The sequence below is a fragment of the Paroedura picta genome, chromosome 2 (assembly GCF_049243985.1).
Source record: "Paroedura picta isolate Pp20150507F chromosome 2, Ppicta_v3.0, whole genome shotgun sequence".
Classification (NCBI taxonomy): Eukaryota; Metazoa; Chordata; class Lepidosauria; order Squamata; family Gekkonidae; genus Paroedura; species Paroedura picta.
In genome coordinates this window covers 153,421,970-153,436,460 of record NC_135370.1, presented here as the reverse complement: position 1 = coordinate 153,436,460, position 14,491 = coordinate 153,421,970, and the positions used below count along the sequence as shown (strand labels likewise).

Below are 14,491 nucleotides of genomic sequence, written 5' to 3'. Positions count from 1 at the left end.
GGCCAATCAGATTTAAATGCAGGGCCATACACATACAGCACCGACACATGTAGTCATGATCTGGTTTTGTGATACCCCACTTGCCAACTCATCCCATTGTTCTATCATGCATGGTAGCATCTTTACAGGATTCTGAAGTGCCACTTAAGGCATTACAGCTTCATCAGTTGGGTTTTAATTACTATTTGTTGTGCGAATAAACATCAGGAGCTGCCAGAGTTGACCAAGTCAGTGCTTGTCTCGTTAAAAAATGACATGTTGCTGTAACGTTACTGTCTTAATCAGAAAAGCTGTGTTCAAACATTATATTATAGTGAATAGTGGCTATGATTGTTTAATAAAACTGTTCTTACTCCAAGAACTGAAGCAGAGACAAAAAGGGTGCTGGAGGAGCTGACAGAGAGACTTGGTGATTCCCAAAGAAAGGAAACGGTAAGTGCAACAACAAAAATCAGTTTTGCTTAATTGGGATGTAGGGGAGCTGTCCCTTCATTTGGCATACTTTTTGCTAGCGATATTACTAATAATAGTATGGGAAAGAACCCTTAGAATTACATTGAGGTCTTGAGTTTTTGGCTGCTATCAGTCTTGATGTGAAAATCTACTTGTTTTGACCATTCAGTACCAATATAGTAACTCTCATAAAGTGTGCTAGCAAATTGTTCAAAAGAGTGGTCTGATGGTGCATTTTTTTTAAAGATGCCCTTTAAAACTCAACTGAAGCTAAACAAACCATCAGGACTGTTCCCGGTCATTACTGGGCCCTTGGGGTTCTGTCTGCTGTAAATTCAAAAGTAATCCTCTGCTGGTTCATGTGCTCCTCCATCAAAAAAAGCAGAAAAATAAACCTACAACAAACATGCTTAATAGTGAACAAAAAAGGCTGAGGAACAGATAAAATTAACTACGAAAAACATGTAATCCTAATAAACCAGCCACCCATTATTACATTAGATATTAATAAGAAAGCATTCACATAAAGAATCATATAGGACCAAATTGGTTTTGACTGAACAGTTTTTCAGAAGTCTCCCAACAATTTTTACTTTGCTTGTTCTATTAAAATTATACAAGGGAGACCTGTTTGGATTTGCAAGGGGCATCTGATTTTCTCGTCTCCTGCTATTTCCTCTTTACCTGAAAACATCTATGGCCTTTCCCCTTTTCCTGCTTCCTTTTCTCCTTCCCGCCTATCAGCTTTCTTTATCTGTCCCTGTATCCAGCTTTTCTTGCTTCCTTCAACCTGGCAGCTATTCCTCAGGGGAAGACGCTCAGTGCCACGTGTACTGGGCTCAGCTGTATTTTGGGGGACCTGCAATGATTTGTTGGGAACCTGTTTTGCCTTTCCCAAACCATTTCCACTTTTCCTCCCCCTGTCAACCACCATATCCTCACATTTTCTTGCTTCCGGAAATTGCAGCTGGTACAGAGTGCGGCTGTCAGGATCCTCACTAGGGCTTATTGGAGGACCCATATTCAGCTGTGTTGAGACAGCTACACTGGTTACTGGGCTGGTTCCGGATCCAGTTCAAGGTTTCGGTTTTGACCTTCAAGGCTATACGCGGCCTTGGTGCCACCTATCTGAAGGGCCGTTTATCTGCTTATGCCCCCTGCAGGGCTCTATGCTCTGTGGGTATGAATCTGCTAGTTGTCCCAGGCCCCTGGGATATCCGCCTGGCCACAACCAGGACCAGGACCTTTTTGGCCCTGGCCCCAACCTGGTGGAATGAGTTCCTGGAAGAGCTAAGGGCCCTGATGGAGCTATCTTGATTCTGCAGGACCTGTAAGATGGAGCTCTTTCACCAGATGTTTGGTTGAGGCCAAGGGGGGGTTTGACCAGAGTTACAAATGGAGGGTCCTGCATTCCATACCATATGCGGAAGATCTACCCAGAGTTATATCATTATGATCGTAGTATTGGTCCTTAGTTGGGATTGGCTGAATTGGTTTGGGGGAATATTGTTGATTTGCACTACCATCTTTTTTGATATTGGGATTAGTGTTATCAATTTTTTAATGAGATTTTATGGGTTATACTGTTTTTTCTGTTTTATTCTGTGTGGCCGTCTCAAGGGAGCTGTCAAGAGAGGCGGGGCATAAATTCAAAAATAAATATCTGGTTTCTGTTGCAGAAAATGAGTGGGTGGACAGTGCTGATTTGGGGGATTTTCCTCCCTATATTCTCTTTAAATACGGCAAGCTCAAAATGTGATCTTGGAAACTGGCTTAATGGCAACCCTATCTCATCTAGAAAGTAAACTTCAAAATCCTGCATGGTCCCTACCTCCATGTTTATACAATATTCTTGCAGCTAAGCGTGTCTTTCATTTTCAGCAATGTTCAGAAAGCTAGGAACATGCAGAAATGAAGGCTGCTTCTTCAAACTCTGTCTTCATTGTTTCTTCCAATTATGACACAATGCCATATAATGTTAGCATGTTAGTGAGCACTTTCAGTGTAGTAATTAAATCTAATCTGTAGTTGCCAGAGTACAAGAACAAAGACAGTTTGTGGCATGCATTTTGTTTGTTTGTACTTGTTGATTTGCGGCAATTAATTATTCTTAATTAAGTCTGTGGAGGTCCTATGAACGTGTGCCAGAAGAGCAACTTGTACTTGGTGAGCTGTATTTTTACATTTTAAAATTAATATTAATGATGAATGTACATAGTTAAGAACTGTTCTTTGTCTTCAAAAATTGTGGTGGCATTAATATAGTCTCTTCATGCCATGGATTAAGAATTCTACTGGAATGTGCATGTTAGTCTGTTGTAGCAAAAATGGCCCTGTGGTAATTTCATTGCCTCTCATGAGATCTTTGGAGGATGTGGGATAAAAACAAATAAATGAAACTCTGGCTCATTTGGTAGGACATTGGCACATTTCTCAGGCACATTTCTCAGTGCCAAACTCAGGAATATTAAGACTGGGATCCAGTTTTTGTGGAATTCATGATTACCCCTATTCCAATTCCTATTCCACCTGATAAATTTGAGCCAGTTCCACTGTTCATTCAGTTACAAAAATACATTGTCAGAAATCTCAATTTACTCAATGGAGCTAGAGAAACCAACATTAATTTTTTAAATTTACCTTTGAAAACCTGCTTACTAGTTGATGGCAGTTGTTCCTCATTAAAAAAGACTGCCTCCTTCTAATAAATGCACATGACTTCCTGTAATTTTTGTCTACATAATGGTGATTATGGGATATGAAATATCAGTCTGTGTGATATTGCTGAGAGGCAGTCAGGTTTAACTGAATAGTCATGAAGTGATACAATTAATTAATACACTCAACATAAGATTTGCTTTGTATGGATACAGAAGAGATAGGTAGTTCTATGGTATGTTTATTTATTTAAGATTTATATACCACTCTTCCATACAGCTCGGCCCGTTTACGTATAACATCGTATGCATATAACATGATGACATAGAACATTGCAACAATATTTATGACAATATATAATAAATAAAAATATAACAATCATAACATGTCAACCAGAACAATATTTAACAGGAACAGGACCATTGGCACACTTTGGGTTGGCCAGATTCTTTTGTCATGGAAGGGGGTGTCTGAGGGGGCAGTGGGTGTTTTTGGGCTAGTCGGCCTCAAGCAAATGCTTGGTGGAGCTCCCTTTTGCAGGCCCTGCAAAATTGTGAGAGTTTGGACAGGGCCCTGATCTCTTCAGGGAGTTCGTTCCACCTGGTGGAGGCCAGGACTGAGAAGGCTCTGGCCCTTGTTGAGGTCTGACGTGCTTCTCTGGGGCCAGGGATCCGCAGCCAGTTGGAGGTGGCAGAATGTAAAGGCTCTTTTTGGGGGTATAGGCAGGGAGGCGGTCTCTCAGATACACTGGGCCCAGACTGTGTAACCGTAAGCTTAATCTGGAATTCAACTGGGAGCCAGCCGAGTTGTTGGAGTATAGGCCGGATGTGGGATCTCCATGGTGTATTAGTGAGAATCCTGGCTGCGGCGTTCTGTGCCAGCTGTAGTTTCTGGATCAAGGATAAGGGTTTTGAAAAGTCCCATGTTTTGAAATCTCCATGAAGGGTTGACTTGAGTTCCTTCTGACTTGATGGTTTGTGGTTGTTGTTATATGGTAAGTAAGCATATTTGTTCATGATGTTAAAAATAACCTATGGTTTACACAGTGGTATTAATAAAAAATGTTGTGTCCCTTTTTACCAGTTCTTCAAGTAAGAAATTTCTGAAACAGAAGAGATAAAATACTTATCAGAACCTGGCAACTTTAGAATAAGAGTGTAATGGGGAATGATATAAGAATGTATTAATCATTAATCTGTCATTTCCTATTGGAAAAATAATGCTTATATGGTGAATTAGGATAAAGCGATCCAGTGTGAAATCATCCGTGACATTTGAAAATTACAGTTTATACTGTGATCCCAATTTTTAGTCTTAATGTGAGAGTTAAAGGATACAAATCAGTATTATAGAATACTATTGTCATAAAATTAGCTTGCGGAACGGTTGGTTATATGTGATACCTTCCCTCTGTATCTGATTCTGGAAAATGAGAATTAGAACAGTGAATGGAACAGTAAATATGACTAAGTCTTGATCTGTGAATATACCCATTATATTTCATGAAAAAACTAGAATTGAAGCCCATTGTAGCTTATACAAGGGGTGCTAGCATGGGGAGACAGGTAGAAATAGCAAGGAGAGAGAGAAGTAGAAAGGAAGAGAGTGATTAAGAAAGAAAGAGGGAAAGAGGAAGAAAGAAAAGAGGGGGGAGCTAGGAGTATAGGTAGAAGGGAAGAAACTAAGTAACAGAGGGAGAAAGGTCAGAGTGAATGAAAGAGAGAAAGTAAAGGAAGAGAGGGGAAGAAAGAGGGAGATAAAGGAAAAGCAAAAGAGTGATAGACCCATTATCCCCTGCTGTCCCCCACATATGCATGGGGGATGAGCTTCCCTGGCGCACGCTGGATACCCCGGTGCAACGGCCCCGTGCATGCAACACGGGGCCAGAAACGCCAGGAGTGCTCCGAAGTGGCGGCGGCGAGGGGGATTGAGGGCGTGGGGCCTCCATTGCACAATGGTGGGGAGCAGCATGCTGTTCTCCCACCATGCTGCGGGTAGGGGGATGCCCCTGTCAGCTCTGTGGAGCCACAGCGCTGGCAGGGGTGAGAAGCGTCCCTGCAGGGATGCCATAGCTCAAGAGAGGAGCTGGGATTGAAAGCCCGGTTTCTCTGATTATGCACAGGGCTAGTACAACCTAGCCTTCCCCTGTGCCTGTGGTGCTCCCAGGCCCGCAGAAGAATCTGTGTTTCATTAACGCAGGTCTTCCAAAGGCCTGGTTTGGGCCAGGCCTCAAATGGTGCCAATGTCAAGCATCATCAGAGATTTTCACCGAAGCCCTGTTGCCGCCGTTGTGGGCATTCTGGCCTATGCATAATCGGTGAGAGAGATAGAAAGAGAGTGAGAAAGAGAAAGACAGAGACATAGGAGGAGAGATGCAGGAAGAGGTAAAAGAGGAAAAAGAGTTGGTTCTTATATGCCGCTTTCCCCTACCTGAAGGAGGCTCAAAGCGGCTTACAGTCGCCTTCCCATTCCTCTCCTCACAACAGACACCCTGTGGGGTAGGTGAGGCTGAGAGAGCTCTGATATCACTGCTCGGTCAGAACAGTTTTATCAGTGCTGTGGCGAGCCCAAAGTCACCCAGCTGGTTGCATGTGGGGGAGCACAGATTCGAACCTGGCATGCCAGATTAGAAGTCTGCACTCCTAACCACTACACCAAACTGGCTCTCGAAAGGAAAGAGAGAGGAGAGAGAGAAAGTGGGGAAGGCTGTGCCAGGGGGGAGCACAGCCATCCCTCCCCCCCAAGCTACTGAACGGCTGGGAAGTGCCTTTCCAGCCCTGGGGGGAGTGGAGGCTTCTCCCTCCCCACCCCCTGTACTGACCATAGGGCTGGGAAAGGCCCTCCATGGCCTCTGCGAGGCTGCAAAGGGCCTTCCCCACCCTATCCCCCCAGGCTTACCATAGGGCTGGGGAGGCCCTCTGCGGCTTGGGGGGAGTGGAAGCTTCCCTCTCCCCACCCCCACGGTTCCCTTAGGGAAAGCCCCTGGGTGAGAGGGCCTTGTGCCTCCCGATTGGGCCAAAGTCCTGGGTGGGCAGGGCCTGTATGTGGTGTGGCCCAATCGGGAGTTGCTTTGAGATGATTGAGGTGTTGGGTTAATAATGCACAATAGTTGGACAATTGTATGTTTATGACGGTCTGTAAGGATTTGTGTTCTTTTCCATATGGCCACATTTGTGTTTTTTGTGAGAAACCGCTCTGTCAGTATTAATTATATATTATAATATTATATTATTATATAATATATAATAATTATTATATATTATTATACCCCCTAAATATTGCTGGTTTCTAAAGTGCTACTCAACTCAACTCTTAACTGTTCTGCTGCAGACCAACATGGCTACCCCCTGAAACTTTCTTATAAGGAGCTGAGATTTCAAGAAAATACAACATTCCTGGTGAACTTGGAAGTGGTTCTGTGTGCTTGTAGAAATTTTCTGAATCCTACCAGTGTGCGATGTGAAATGCCTTAAAAGACTCAGCTCTTGTCCAAGCAGGATAAGCCAGGAATTGGTGTCCAACGGCTGAGTACACAGGCCACGTGAAAAGGAGAACTTTCCTTTTACGGGTAGACTATTGGCTACATGTGCGGGTCTTCAAATGTATTTAAAATATAATCCCTCCCTCATGTTTTCAAACTTGGGGGCCATTTTGGGATCTTCCTGTTCTTAGTTCCCTGAATGAAATCCCCATTGATTGTACACTATGGACTGCAGTTTCAGTTTATACAAGTCCTGTTGTTTTGTTACAGCTGCTTAGGCTTTTAACTATCCTTGACTCTAGCTTACCGTTTTTTAAGTACTTGTAATGACTGGTTGTTGTTTTTCTTTTGAGAAAAGGCTTGCCAGCCTTTCATCCAGTGTTGTTTGAAAAGTAATTTGGCTCTTATAAATTGGAAATTAACCTTCAGTAATTGTCGATGAATCATCCGTTCCTTGACACCTTTTACCTTTTTTCCCCAAAAGGTAAAGTAAGAGGAGGGCTTCCTCAACAATGCGATTTGCACTCTTCTTGTAGGAAATATTCCACATAAAGTGGAACTTATAGAGCGGTTTCAAGATTGATAGGTACTGCCTGAACCTCGTCAGTGATCGATTTAGTTCTGATTCTTAATCCACACAAGCATCCTGGTAAACAGAGTTTGGAGTGGTGGCATTCTCCTTTGGAATCAGTGGGTTGGGTTCAGGTGCAAGAAAGCCATCCCTGTGGTTTGCTTCCGAAATCAAGGTACAGTTTACAGGTGATTACTCAATCTTGGCTTGCCTGGGTAGATCCTAATTTGGGTGCCTTTGCTGTTTCTCCCCCCCCCTCCCAGTTTGCTCTCCATCTATCTTGCCTCACCAATTTAGCTTCTCTCCACCCAACTCCCCCCTCCCGCATTTATCTTTGTGGTATGAGTATAAAGAGGATGCTCCTATTAACTGTTTTGTTGCTGTCATAGCAGGCTATGAAGAAAGCCCAGGTTCCATTGGTATGGCTTCTCCCTGCTCCTTGTTAGGCATGGAAAGAACTTGAATGGAATGGAATGTGAGGATTAGAAAGATGAGTCTGTAGCAGGTAAACCTGGACCTGAGTGTGGGGAGGTCAGCAAGAGGCAATTTTTGTGTTGCATTTTATATTATTCTTGCCAGGTGTCTCTGTAATTGGGGCAGGCTCAGAACATCAGTGAGAAACCCATCGATATTAAGTTAAGGTACCATGTTCGTTCATAATGCTAAACTAATGCTAACAAAGCCATTTTATATCCTGGCTTCAATTCCTGATTTCGCAGGTATTATCTTAAACTATCTTAGAGCCATTTGTTTCACCCACATAAGCCACTCCGTCTGTTTTTACAGTATCAGGACACACTCTGTCAAATATAGCGGAAAGATTCAGCAGGATCACCTATGGCACAATGCCTTTATCTAGTTCAGGGGTAGTCAAACTGCGACCCTCCAGATGTCCATGGACTACAATTCCCAGGAGCCCCTGCCAGCGAATGCATTCGCTGGCAGGGGCTCCTGGGAATTGTAGTCCATGGACATCTGGAGGGTTGCAGTTTGACTACCCCTGATCTAGTTGAAAACAGAATTTCCTGTTAAAATCCCATTGTCCGTTCTAACACCAAACTGAGCACAGTCAAGGGCAGGTGCATCACTGATGTCCTTGAATAAATGTGAATTCTCTTTCAAAAGGAAAAGCAAAAATCTTAATGGGAGGGTATCATCCCACATCTGTGATATATATTTGCTGGCAGGGGCTCATGGGAATTGTAGCCCATGGACGTCTGGAGGGCCACAGTTTGACTAACCCTGTTGTAGAAGATTAGAGCCCACCCACTTGTTTCACCATAGCTTGCTGCGCTAGCATCGTTGAGCTCTGCATGTGATCACGAAGTGAACTAGACACAAAACTCACGCTGGCCATATTCTTCTCCTCCGCTTCTAAGTACTTTAATGTTTCCCATGATGTTGTGTTTCCTCCAGCTTCTTAGATAATGGTATCTTGCTCTTCAGAGGTTGGCTACAGTAGATAAATCTGTCCAATTGTAAGCTGAATTACAGCCTTCTAAATCTATTGAAGTCAATAGGGGTAGAAGGTTGCAACTCTGGAATTCCAGCGATAGCTGCTTAAGATGTACATGCAGATTATGAGCACATGTAATTGGAATGCCCAACTACTAATTTTGAGGTTGTGGTTATTAAGGATATTGGTGGTCCCCGGCCCACAGGAGATGTGTCTGGCCTCGACTGATGGAATGAGCTCCCAGAACATCTAGGGCCAGAGGAGTACTTCCCAAGGCCTGTAGGCAGTGGGCAGAGGGGTGGGCCACTTTGGTCCATGCTGGGCTTGTGTGTTGAGAAAGGGCTTAGTAGGATTTTATGCTGCCAGGTGATTGTTATTGTATTGCGTTTTATTGGGGTTTTATTGTAAACCGCCATGAGCTAGCCTGGCCTGGGAATAGCAGTTAAGAAATGAAATGATTAAGTGAAACTATGGCATTTGGGATCTGGAAGAATCTGAAATCTGTTTTTGTTGTATATATTACCTGGCCAAAGACAAAATATGGACTCTTCGTTGTGAACTTTTGAGTAATCATAAATTGTATATGCAAAGTTGACTGAATCCTTAGGTAGAATGTATTTATGAAAAAAACCTTATGTCCGAAATGAAGGAAGATGACATTTATTAAGCGTTCCACTGTTAACCAAAATTGGAAGACTTTATTAGTTTCTACCAGGCCTTAGAGATGGTACTACAGTACTAACGTACTGCATTTGAACATATTTTTCATCAAATATTAGCATTCTTTGATCGGAATGGACTTGCCAATAATGTACTACTGTAGAGGGAGTGAAGGTATAGCTCCGTATAAATGTGTATATGTACAAACGCAATTCGAAAGAGCTGAATGCTTGTCTAATATTTTTAAATGAAGCTGACCACTAGAGGGTAGTGTCTGCAAGTACTTAAAGTAAGAGAAGGAGTGCGCTTTCTATAAAGCGGAGGAGAAAAAATACAGCAAAGAATTCTTCTGATCATATTAGAGCACTCCCTGGTTTATTCTGTCGTAGTTTTATTGCTCGAAACGAGAAACTCTTAACAGTTTGGCTTTCTGTGTAACTTTAAATGACACGAGAGAGTCCTAGCGATGGTTTATGGGCATGAAAGTGTGGTTTCACAAAGATCGGATTGACTCATAACTATTTAGCCCCAGTTCAGTCTCACTTGTGGGTGGCTAGCGGCCCATCATGTTCTTATCAAAAAGATGAATCCAGCTGTTCCAGTGAGGTCTAGGTGAATATTGTAGGGTGGATGGAGATAACCGGCTGAATCTGCAACAACTGCATGTGTGTAAAATTCCATAAGTGGATTGAGTCAATAGTGTGATGACCGGGGCTTTGGATATTCTAGCTTAAAAGAAACCCAGTCCCTGAATGTTGAATTCTGACGAGTTTGTTTTATGCATCTCTTTGCTTCTTTGAGACTAAGAAGGTGCTCAAAGCAAATCATCAAAATGAAGAAAAAACGTGCTTACATGAATTAATATTTGAAGGTGAAACATTGGGACTTAAACAATAGAGTACAACATGACCTCCTCATTCTCTGGAAGGTGGTAGACAACCACCTGCAGAAGAAGAGGGATCCACTGTTAGCCTCTTCTTGCCCAGTAGCAGTTTATAGCTAAAAAGCCATCAATGCCCTTCCTAAAATGTATCTCAAAAATCATAAGTGCAAGCTACTGCCTGGCCCCAAATTACACAAAATGGATGCCAGTCAGATACAAGCCTGGAGAAGTATTTCTGGAAGGTAAGAGGGGCTGACTGTTCCTTCCATGTCCCCATAGAGATGTGTACCCAAAGGAGCGCTACTTAATCCGCTTCTAATTCTGTTCACCAAACCTATTGGCTTTCTTGCCCTGTACTTGCAGGGTCCTCAAGCCCCTTTCACGCCTATAGCCTAACCTAGGAAAACCCATCAAGCTGCTCCTACCCTTTTTTGTACAGCTTTGGGAAGCCATTTGAGTTATTATTTTTCTGGCAAACGTGTCATACTTGTCAGAGGGCACGTTTTGCCCTTCATCAGAAGGCTGTCTGTCCCCAGCAGTCTTTGTCCGTCCTTGGATCCATACCCCCAATCCATTGAGTCTTCTCTCTGTGAAATGCTGGTTGTTTTGCTGCTTTCTTTGTGGACCTCTTTCTTTAAGACAAGTAATTATAGCCATTCTCTGAAATAATTTTCCCCTTTCTGTTCCTTTCCTTAGTTATGTCTCTGTGTGTGTTTGTGTGTGCATTTTTATTCTTTGAATAAAAGCCTTTCTGGTTGAACAACTGCTTGGTTTAATTCAAGAGTTCTTTTAAAACTAATTCCCCTCCCCTCCAACTAATTAGGAGACTGCCTGTTTGGGTATCAACAGCCATTGGGTTGCACCAGCCAAAGGGTACTTCCATTCCTGCAAGGTGGTTCTCATCAATTCCCTCTTCTCACTCAATCTCTTTCCTTTCTTCCAACACTGTCCCTATGGGTGCCCTCGGTTTCAGGTGTGTGTGTGCACAATTGGGGCTGCAGAGAGAAGGATGGTGGTAAAGGTCTGTTTTGTGAGCAGAGTGTTTGTGGCACTCTGAATTTAAGTTGTCTGTACTGCCTAGCTTGTTTTGCTTCTGATGGCCCAGGGCCTCGTCTGGGCATATTGGGATCGTTTGCCTAGTGTGCAGTACCCAAATAGTGACCACTAGACTGGAAAACCTTTTATAATTTTATTCAACTGCAGAAGAACAAAATGATACAGGAGAGTTGGTCCCAAAAGAGTCTGTGTGCACAAAAAAGGATTGCAGGAGACTTTATAATATTCCATTGAAGGCAGGGAAAGATGATGCTTTTTGGATAACCTGGGGTCTCCACCCTCTTGCACATCCCACAGGACCACCCATTGCCATTATGCTAAGTCACTGGCAAAAGGTTACAAAAGTTCTCTTGTTAATATAAACAGTTGCATCCGACCTTGAGAACAGAACATATCAGCCTTGGTAACATTTCAAAATACAGTCAAGAACAAGTTTCTGGGCCTTCTGTTACGAAACAGTCTGGTACACCAAGCTTCTCTTTACAGAACAATAATTAAGAAAATATTATTCCACCCCTTACTCCATCACTTCTGTTAATTACTGGGGGGGGGGGGGACATGTTGAAGAGGAGGAGGAGGAGGAGGTTTTTATATCCTGCTTTTCTCCACCAAAAGTAGTTTCAAGGTGGCTCATGATCACATTTCCTCCCCTTCCCCCCCCAACAGGTAACTTGTAAGGGAGGTGGAGCTGAGAGGGTTCTGAGAGAGCCGTGACTGGCCTAAGGTTACCCAGCAGGCTTCATGTGGAGGAGTAAGGAATAAGAACAACCATGTTCCCCAGATCAGAGTCTGCCACCATTTTCCGCTACACCACTCCATTCCATGCTAGAATTCCATAATGGTTTCATTCAAACCTACAGGTTCTAAAGTCTGCATTTTCTTAGGAGGTTAATAAGGTAGCTGAGTCTTGGCACCAGCACTTGGACTATGCAACAGCAGACTCACAGTATCGCATCCTGCCTTGATGCTGACTGACTTCATTAATTCCTGCTCATTCTTCCAGTTGTGATAGGACCATATTTATTTTGAACACTTGTACCGTGTCTGCCTAGAAAAGACACAAAGAGACTGGAATAGTTCCAAAGAGAGACAACAGAAGAGGCCCAGACCCTGATGCTTCTTCAAGTCACAGAGCAGGGCCTCTGGAAATTAGGGCCAGGTTCGTATGTGTGAAGGCACTGAGTTTTAGAAAATCACCAGTGCTTTGAATTATTGTTAGAAATCACTGTAGATTTTTGTTTTGTTTTTTAAAGATAGGTGATTGTTGTAACTCCTGCTTACCAGCAGTTTTGCTGCTGGATTTTGAACCACAAGGATCTTCTTAGCAGTCTTCAAAAGCAGCCCTGCAGAGCCTGTGAGCAACCTTAAAGTAATCAGAGCCCACATAACTGTTGGAAGAAGAAGAAGAGTTGGTTCTTATATGCCACTTTTCTCTACCCAAAGGAGTCTCAAAGGGGCTTACAGTGGCCTTCCCTTCCCTCTCCCCACAACAGACACCCTGTGAGGTGGGTGAGGCTGAGAGAGCCCTGATATCACTGCTCGGTCAGAACAGTTTTATCAGTGCCGTGGGGAGCCCAAAGTCACCCAGCTGGCTGCATGTGGGGGAGCGTGGAATTAAACCCGGGTCGCCAGATTAGACCCATCGTCATGCCTCTGCAAAAGGCTAGCTCGCCCCCTCATCACGGCAAGGAATGCGTTGTTGTTAGTTGCCAGATTAGAAGTCTGCACTCCTAACCACCACACCAAGCTGGCTCTCAACCACATGGTATTAGCTTTTCGGCTTCCCAAGTGAAACCCATCCTGTCACTGCTTAGGCATAGATCAATTGCCATGAAATAAATCTTCCCTGATCAGGACAGGTCCAATTATCCAGGAAGTATTTTGAATAGGAATCAAGCTGTCCCATTTTGTGAGAGTTCTGGTGGAGTCTTTGCAAACAAGACACTTCGTTTTGATGTGGAATTTCTTTTCTTTTTGTGTGTGTAAGAAAACTGGAGTGATGTCCCACCCACCTCACGGTCTTTTAATGATAACATTTAATCAGAACTCAGTTCTCTGGATTTCCCTTTTTCTTCTTGTTTCGGAAGGTGTCTGATCGCGTCGAAAGAAGGCTTCAGGCAATTGAACGGGAGATCCATGCAGAAAGGCAGCTGGTCGAAAGACGCCAGGATCAGCTGGGCCACATGTCGGTGCATCTGCAGGAGGTATGCCAAGAAGCAGCTTTCCCGTGGTCCTGGGAGGGAAGGCTGGGGGCTTGTCAACTATCTGACATGAGCTACTTGTGTAAATAGCGACTGCCTTTTTTGCAAATGCCATTTTGTTCCTGGTTCTCCAGTGAAGTGTCAAGGCGGTTGCACGTAAAAGGGAATCTCGTTCCTGAGGTGGGAAATCTCGACATCCCAGAAGAACATGCTTTGGGGGGGGGGGGGTTGTTTTTTTCCCAAAGACAACTGCTTAAAAAAAACCCTATTGCACCAAAACTCAAAACAACTAAAGGAGGAGTTTTCTTTCACTTTGTGAATAGTGGTATCCCAAAGCCTAGCTCTGATAAAATAAGTAGCTGGTTTCTCACTGCAGTTATAATCAGCTGTGCTTGAAGTCAGAGGCATCTGGCAGTGCACAAGACTTATGCTTTGGAGGCCAACTGTGCTATTGTTCACGTTAGAAAAGGAAATTAAGGCCCCTTTCACCCTCTCTTCCCAGAATACACGAAGCGCATAAAAGACAGACAGCAAATTTGCTCCGCCCTAATACTTGGGGAACCGGGGAGACCAAATACTCGCCTCAGACGTCAAGATTTGATTTAAGTGCTACCGCTATTATTTGGCTTGCTGTCTCTACTTTTACTGTGGCCTCTCACAGAGTATATGAAAAGTTTAATTTCATATTTTGTTGCGTTTAATACATGTGGCGACCTATGGGACTTCAAAAAAAAAGTGATTGCAGATTATACAGATTATATGGTGCGGCATAAACTGGCAAGGATTAATTTGGATTGACACTTTTTTGGAAGAATGGCTCTCACTTAGAGGTCTCTCTTGAAAAAAGATAACACACGCATACGAGTATGGGTGAAGGTAATCGTTAGCTTTTTAAATTAATGCGCTCTGGGGTCCAAGATTTGAATTCTCCTGCTGTCTCTGCATTGCATGGAATGGTGGTAAAAGCATATGTCTGCTTCAGCTTAGAGCAGACAACGGTATCTAAACTCTGCTTAATAAATTTTCAGATTGTTGGACAATTGGGAGGGGGGATGCTTTCTATTTTCCTTAA

The 14,491-nt window shown here is 43.4% G+C and overlaps 1 protein-coding gene across 6 annotated transcripts in view; it reads left to right on the top strand.

Annotated features, from left to right (window-relative positions):
• The window catches only part of CEP128 (centrosomal protein 128), a 237,187-nt gene that overhangs the window by 15,495 nt on the left and 207,201 nt on the right, over positions 1-14,491 (top strand). For all 6 annotated transcript variants that reach the window (XM_077323396.1, XM_077323398.1, XM_077323395.1 and 3 more), the window contains exons 7-8: positions 360-432; positions 13,306-13,422. In XM_077323396.1, the coding sequence (XP_077179511.1) occupies positions 360-432; positions 13,306-13,422 (190 nt within the window). The remainder of the gene's footprint in view (positions 1-359; positions 433-13,305; positions 13,423-14,491) is intronic.